Here is an 8,831-nt window from a genome sequence, read left to right on the forward strand (position 1 = left end):
GTGTTAGCTGTGTAACCAGTTCGGACACCCCGCCCTTTCTTGCACATGTGTTGGAAACTGACTGATCCAAGGCGAATCGAGAGGCTATCGTCTGGGGATGGAACAGTCATGAGTGTGACCATGGTTTGTCGGGTAATTTCAGTGAAAACACTGTAACCATTACTCCAGATACTTATAAACAGATGTGGATGATGTTATTGATTCAGACAATAATCAAGACATTTTTGTATTCGTGCCTGAAATTATGACATAAGTGTGGTATTGGGAATACTTATAATTGTAATGAACTAGAACTATGAGAAATGTCTCTGACTAGAAATCTTGATGTGACTAGCTTAAACACACAATGAAATGTTTATAAAAGATTGTCCTCAGAATAATACCAAACTTTGAATATGAAACACATTTAACAGTTCTTTTTCTAACGCGAAACATATATACATTTACAAGTTCATGGGATTTCGCGATTTCACGACGCGGCCTGATTTGGTCACCACAGGTGTGCAGGTGTCTCCAGAATGGGATGTTGATTCCGCCAAGTATGGAGGTGGTGCCACATGTGGTTCCACATCCTGTCCAGGGACTTTGTTGTTGATTGGTACTGAATCCTTCTGGGTAGGGATGTTAGACGCGTTGGTGGGGCGGAGGTGTAAACGATTCCTCCTGAGTTTGCGACCCGACGCGGACTCGATTACACATGACCTTGGCGCCACATGTTTTGCGACAACCGTTGCTGGGACCCATTGTCCTTGGTGTTTCGCCACTACCTTTTCTCCAGGGAACAAATTCCGTAGAGGTGGTCCAGCATGTCGATCATGTTGTTGTTTTTGTCGAGCCTTTCGCGTTTTCAGACGTTCGCGGACATCAATGCCACTTTGGGTGGCTGGCTCTAAGAGGGTGGAGGTAGTTGGTATGTCAGTTTTTAACCTCCTGTTGAGAAAGATCTGTGCTGGTGACAAACCAAGATCTTCTAAGGTTGTGTTTCTATATGCTAGGAGACCTTTATACGGATCTTCTGATTTGAGTAGTATCCGTTTAACGGTTTGTATAGTTCTTTCAATCTGTCCATTGGCCTGAGGAAAAAGGGGAGATGTGGTCACATGTTCGAACCCATATTCCTTCGCGAACTTGATGAAGGCACTATTCGCGAATTGTGGACCTTTATCCGGAATACCATATCGCGAGAACTGACTCATAAGATGCGCGATAGTATGCGAAGCAGATAGATTGTCCATCTTCGCCATCTCCGCCATTTTGAAAAATGATCCACTGATACAATATAGTGATGGCCCTTGAATTCAAATAGATCTGCTGATACAACAGCCCACGGACGTTTTGGGGTCTCAGTTTCCATTAGTGGCGCTCTTGGGTTAGCCTTTAGAGTAGCAGCACATTTACCACATTTGCTGATGAACTCCTCTATTTCTGCAGCCATCCCTAGCCAAAACAGTGTCTCTCTTGCGAGACTTCTGCATTTTACAATGCCAAGATGTGATTGGTGAACTCGATCAATCATGTCTTTTATGAGTGTTACCGGAACCACAACTTTGTGTCCTTTGAAGACAATTCCGTCGTTACACGTTTCATCTCTGAACGGCCAGTACTCGTGAAGTTCCTTTGGTGTGTCCTTTTTTTAACTCTGGCCAGCCTGACTTCACAACACCTTGAAGTACTTGAAGTGTTTCGTCTAACTTCGTTGCGTTTTGGAATTCACTATACCTATCTCCTGACATCGGTAGATAAGTGACAGAGTTTATAGCCAAATCAGGGATTAAGTCATCGCATGAGTCCTGTATGAATGCTCTGCTGAGCGAGTCGGCCAAAAACATAGTCTTGCCTGGTTTATACTTCACTACCAGGTCGTACTGCTGCACGGACAGCAGGATTCTCTGTAGAGGTGCTGGGGCTTGGTACAGCGGCTTGCGGAAGATTGACTCTAGCGGCTTGTGGTCACTTTTAACAGTGACTTTCCTCCCAAATATGTACTGATGAAATTTAATACACCCAAAAGCAATGGCTAGCGCCTCCTTTTCAATTTACGCATAGTTCTGTTGGCATTTTGTTAGAGCGCGCGACGCGTAAGCGATTGGTTGGTCATTTTGAATTACTGCTGCCCCCAGACCCTTTGAGCTAGCATCCACAGTAAGTGTTACCGGTTTTTTTTATTGAAATACCTTAAAACCGGTGCTTCCGACACTAGTTGTTTCAGTTTCTGGAAGCAAAGTTCTTGTGGTTCGTCCCAGTGCCATTCTGTGTCTTTTATTAGAAGCTCACGAATTGGGGCACTTGCTTCTGACAGGTTTGGTAGGAATTTTGCCAAGTATTAAATGAAACCCATAAAGGTTTGTAGTTCTATTAGGTTGTTGGGACGTGCCATTTCGTCGATGGCTCTTACCTTTTCTTTATCAGGCTTAACACCTTTTGACGTCAACATATGACCCACATATGCCACACTTTCTTTTCTGAATTGACATTTTCCAGGGCTGAGTTTTAGGTTGTACTCACGCACCCTTTCTAGAACGCGTTTGAGGCGTTGGTCGTGCTCTTCCATATATTTCCCCCATATGAGTAGATCGTCAATTATGGCTTCGCATCCATCGATGTTTTGTACCATGTCTGTGATGATTCTTTGGTATACCTCTGAAGCCGATTTGATCCCAAATGGTAGTCGCTTGAAGCTGTATCTGCCGTATAGGCTATTGAAAGTACAAAGTTTTGAACTTTTATTGGTCAGTGCTGTTTGCCAAAAGCCGGATGTTGCATCAAGCTTGGAAAAGACTTTTGCCTCTGGTATTTCTTGAATTATATCCTTAATGGTCTTAAGAGGGTAATGCTCTCTTATTATGGCTTGGTTTAGATCTTTGGGATCTATACAAATGCTCACCTTTCCGTTCGGTTTCATAACCATTACCATCGAATTTACCCACGGTGTTGGTTCATTTTGTTTGATGATGACGCCGTTTTCAACCTTTCTGTCTAGTTGACTTTATCTCTTATCGCTATTGGTACCTTTCTCGGAGCGTGAACTACCGGTCTAACGGAGGGGTCAATTTTGATGTCATGTTTTCCTGGCAGGCATCCTAAACCATGAAAGACATCACTAAATTCTTGAAATATATCATCTGGTATTTCTTGATTGGCCTTGTCCGCGACTGTGTTCAATGTTGTGAATTCTTTTTACAAGACCCATTCTGCAACAGTCATCTGCCCCGAGGATTGGTCAACTACTTCAAAGTTTATAAGTTTGTCAGTGTCTTTGTACCGACACTTCAACTCTACTACTCCAACAGGAACCATTTTATGTCCTGTGTGCGATTTCAGTCGTGTTTTAGTTGTTTTTATGTTGTAGCTTTTGCTGACAGTGTTCAGTATCGACTTTGGTAACACATTACACCTGGCTCCGGTGTCTAATTGAAATTCTACCGATTTACCTTTGTTTCCAACTTGTATGTTTTCTGTCCAGTCAGGGTTGATCGTGTTTACATTTGAGGTGATGTATCCAAGAAATAGTTCATCTGTATCGCTATCTGAGCTGTCTTCGTCATCTATCACATGGACTTTCTTTCCATTTCCTTTGTGATATGAAGATTTCTTTGGTTCTTTATATCAACCTTCTTTATTACGACAGAGTTTCTCAAAATGGTTGGGCTTACCACAACTTCTGCAAGTTCGTCCATATGCCGGGCATTTTCCTGGTTGATGGTTGTACCCACATCTGTTACACAGCTGTTTTGGAGATTTTTCATGATTTCGAGATTGATGTGAGGGTTTATGATTGACGCGTTTTGTTTTGATTGCGTTGACCTTTGGGTCTTCAACTACAGAATGCGACATTAAGTTTGCTTGTGCCGTTGACAGTTCACTGAATCTAACGGTTTCTTCCGCTTTTGTCAATGTTAATTCAGACCCAATATTGATCAGTTTCTCACGGATTTTATGACTTTTAATTCCGATAACAATTCTATGAAAACGTCCTATTCAGGTCACAACGTCCGGGACTTTCCTACAACGTTGTGAGAACGTTTCATGTCAAACGTTAGTACAACGTTAGCTTTTGACGTTGTAACAACGTTGTAACAAGGTTTTAATGCAAACTTTGAATATTTGTTGTTAATTTTAAACGGGTTGCAAGTTTACACAAATGCCAAAGACATACCGAACGAAAACATCAAATTTCGTGATAAATTTAATTATCTAATTGGCTCGAAATTGTATTTGTCAATAATGGATCTGTTTAGATTAGTTAAAAAGCAACCTACGTCGCCTATTATGTGCCCTAATAATATATATCGATTATTGATCCTTTCCTGGTCCTATTTTGCTGTTAGACCTCCTTTTATACCAATAAATGTGATCAAACTCGAACTTACGAGGTTACGATAACAAATCGGTGTTACCTCCCTTTATGTTGCAATATATATCCGCCAGGGGGCAATACAAACATTCACATTCATTTCAAAAACATTTTTTTAAACGACTTAATTTCAGTTTAAACTACATGGAAATATCATGTTTTGGTTGAAACCGTTGCGATTTTTTTTCGGGAAAAGAAATAGATAGAGAGAAGAAAAAAGGGTATTAATATTTGCGCGGTAATTTTAACTTCCGGTTCTTTGTTCTGCAAACACACGTGGGCCCAACACACACACATTTCAATCGGACTGTTGACTTGCTGTACTGGATTATGTATTTGCTTTCAAAATAACGTAAGGAATCAGCGTTCTTCCCGAATACAGATAAGTAATTCAAGGTAAGTTCTATATGATTTGTATTTTTTATTACACTGCGTTTGATTTTGACTTGTGCTTATTTACAAACAGATCGGGCATGTTATGATTTATATTCACATACGTACGTACAACGGATGTACGTTTTTGGTATCACCGGGCATAAGTTTAGTTTCACGCATATTTGTTAACCGAACACGTTATGATATATTGCCGAAAAGTTAACGGTATATCAATAATTATTGTTTTGATTGTTTTTCTATTTACAGATTAAATGGTAATAACTGGATGCACCGAGGTAATCAGAGACATCAGATAGGAGTGATGGGAGGAGTGCAACCACATGGACACGTGGAAATAAAGACATTAAAATACTGTATAAAAAAAACTTGATATTTTGTTGTACATAATAGGTAACAATAGTAGAAAATAAAATAATACGACGTTGTGACAACGTCTATACAACGTAAATAAAACGTTGCCACATCGTAACTCAGTAACGTTGTGGGAACGTTGTATGAAAATGTTCCCCAAACTTTCATTTGCAACCTTACTATAAACTAAATGCAACGTTGCATCCTGACGTAACTGCAACGTTCTCCAGACGTTGTGTGCCCACTGGGTATCGCCGACCCAGATTATTAGATATGAACACTTTTCAAGTTCCGACTTACTTTTGAGCGGGCCTGTGAAGATGAACTCCACGTGGTTTTGAACGGTTTCCACGAGCCTTCTAAATCGCTCGATTCCCAGTTCATTGAGGGTAAAGAACCAGCTAAAGATTTCATTTTTTACCTTTTATGTCCTTTTTACAGACTTGGCAAACAGTATTTCTGACACCATGTTATGTTCCTTGACCTGAACACACGACAAACAACCATGTTGGATTCCCGCTCAAAGCCTGCCTTTAATCAAGCGTCTCATGTACAATGATTCATATGTTTACAAACATACTAGTGACTTGGTACGTACAGCTAAATGCCACCAGGGACATTGTAGGATACATTACAGGGACCAGATGTACTTGCTTTTGGTGTGTGAACTGTTGGGTCTCATGTGTCCAAAACAGGTGTAACCTAGCCGAGCGATTACCACACAGGTTTCCAAAGTAACAACCAAATCAGGAAGAACATATTTTCAATTTCTTTTATACACAATTACAAGCATTGTACAATTAATTTACAAGGGTTATTTTTGCTATTTATCTGTTTTACAAAACCTCGCTTACTCAAACTCAATCATCTTCTTCCGTGGTACACTCAGCAAGTACTAACACACACACGCACACATATATAAATAAAACCATATAGTCTCTGTAACAGCACATGGTAGATAATATCCTTGTCCATACACGATGTGGTAAAAGTCTCAGGGATTTTATGAATATTTACAATACTTGAAGCTCCGGTTGCCTCGTTGGGTCTGCTACTTCCCACGCTGATGGCGTCAGTCAAGTATTGCATAGGCCTGGCACGACCCATACGGTCTCCATATGATGTTTCCACACCAAAATGCAGCATCTACTCCGGCTACCTTCGAGTACACATGTATCCGTGTTCTCTACCTCCCGCAATCATCATTTACTATTTGAGGTACACAACTTGGTTGTCAAAAGTACAGTCTTTAGATCCCTTTACAATGGTACCACCCGTTTTCCATCCGTTTCAACGCTGGACAGCGTCGACTCACGTGAAGCTGCAAAATACCAAATTAAACCCTAAACTGGACATTCATATATTTACAGCAGATAATATTATATATAAACATGTTTGTAAGCATTTAATACTATAACACAATACAATAACCTTAAGCTTAGTGCGTCCATAAATGTAATGTAAACAGTACTTGCGTACGTGCACTAGCGTACCAAGTAAACACGATGAGAGATATGATGACACTATGTTTTTTTCCCAGAATGCCTCATTCAAGATGACTGCCAACATTGGCAGCCATCTTGAATGAGGCATTCTGGAAGAAGAAATACCCCATAGGAGTCATCAGTATATACAATGATACCAACACGATAAGCTATTACAAATCTCAACAGAATAGAAGTTTTATCAGTTTATAGAGATTCACATTAACTTCCATGAGGTCACATTCACTCTGAAGGAATTATTTCCTAAATATAAAACTGTCATGTTTTACCTTCATGCCTGCCATTGCCTGGTATTATTTACACAACTGATTGGCCAGCTCAGCCTGGTCTGTGTTACTTCATTTAAAATGTCATCTAGCTTCTTGTCCTCCTCTATAAGCAGACTCTCTTCCTTCTCATACCCTTGGTTCTCCCGTTCCTCACATAGCCATTGATTTGTTTGCCCCTTGAAGAATTACATGTATAATGATATTGGTAACTATTTTAACATAACAATCCTTAAGCATCTTCATTTGCTCAAAATCAAAACTTTTACTCCATTCACAACAGAATATTTCACTATAAGGTTAAGTTTCGTCTCTATGCCACAGCTAAATAAACTTTGTGATACAAGTGACAAACAGCAAGTGTAGCGTCTGTCTACAATTCTTCCTGCTCAGGACCTTTCAAACAGGCGGCCAAAAATGGTAATTGCGTATAACCGTAACATGGGCGCGGTTGATATGGATGATGGGTATATAAGTGCTTATGGAAAACAGCAGAAAACCAGGAAAGTATGAGAACAGACGTTTCTACACATACTGCACAGAATTATGTTAAATGCTTATGTTCTTTGCAGGGAGAACACTACGTATCGCCTCGTGCTGATGCAGGTACAAGCACTTTTGTCATAAAAGTGCAAATGTACTTTTAACCAACGTTACTTCATAATATAACAAAAGATTACACGTTGTGTTAAACATTGTAGTAGTAGTCCACTGTTGCAATGTAAGCTTCCGTGTCGTGTTGATATCACAGGGGCCCCAATATGTTACAGTGTATGTCTATTTTCGAGTGTATCTCGGTGTGAAGAGAAATAATGTTAGACAACAGATCTACAGCAATTCATCATGTCCTTATCAACTGAACAGTAAATAGCGACGAATCTAATTTCAACAGAACCTCTAGATCTATGTCAGATATATTTCTAATGCAACATATCATGAAATCAGCTTCTGTATTTCAACTTTGTTCCAATCAGCGAAACTGTCCCGTTAAAACCATGCATTTTTTTCATAAACAATGTTTAGGCATATCGGAGAATTGGTAAAACGTGATAAGTTTGTGAAACATGATTGTACTGTGTATGATAGCATATCAGAGAAAATTATTAAGTTCCTTCACAAAATAGGACTTTTTACATTGAACTAGTCGTGCATGATACTCGACTGGATCCGTTATAACAATTTTCAAAGTTTGAATAGATTTTATAACGATTTCTGATAAATCGACATTGTTGTCGGAATGTTAATTTCAGTTTTTACCATATAAGATTATATGCTATATCAATGAGAAAGCTAAATTTAGTTTTAATGTAAATTTAAAAGCATTCAATATTTCTAGATTATGATTGAGAAATGAATTGTTTCATGAGCATGAGCATGAGCTCTATAGGGACCACGGAACCAAATGATTTCCCATAGACGGTTATGTTAACGTTTACCACTGTACTGCTTAAATGGAGTTTTCAACACTGGTCCAGTAGCTATAATTTTGAAGTATGCCATCTCGGAAACTTCTAAATAGAATAATAAAAATTTCTACCAGTTTGAATTTTTTTTCATATGGGGGCCACCATCTTGTATTGAATTCAGCACCAAAAATTCATCTGAATTAACAACAAAATACACACTTACTTAACTTCCCCTGACAAAAACAGGCTAGCAAAAAAAAAAATACTGTTTTTCTATATATTTTACATCTACATGTATTACCCAACCCACATATTAAAACTTTGGAAACTTCTCGCACCAAAATATCCAATCAGTAGGCCCCGATGCATTCACCTCCCTATTAATCTTCTGCCGAAAACCCACAATCTATTTTTGATTTGGTTCTGTGGTCCCTATAATTGAAAAAAGCAAGTCCGATTGACAGAAAAAAGGACAATATCCTCCTCTTGCGGGAAGTGATAGCGAGAAACCCTTTCGCAAATATAACAGAGTGGATTGCGATATCTGAAAACG

The 8,831-nt window shown here is 39.2% G+C and overlaps 1 protein-coding gene across 1 annotated transcript; it reads right to left on the bottom strand.

Moving 5' to 3' along the window:
• Positions 1-443: 443 nt before the first annotated feature.
• On the bottom strand, positions 444-1,253 carry LOC117334854. The gene has a single exon (XM_033894678.1). It carries the CDS (start codon positions 1,251-1,253, stop codon positions 444-446), a length of 810 nt encoding a protein of 269 aa, XP_033750569.1.
• Positions 1,254-8,831: the final 7,578 nt, after the last annotated feature.

This window comes from Pecten maximus, chromosome 9 (genome assembly GCF_902652985.1).
Source record: "Pecten maximus chromosome 9, xPecMax1.1, whole genome shotgun sequence".
NCBI classification, from domain to species: Eukaryota; Metazoa; Mollusca; class Bivalvia; order Pectinida; family Pectinidae; genus Pecten; species Pecten maximus.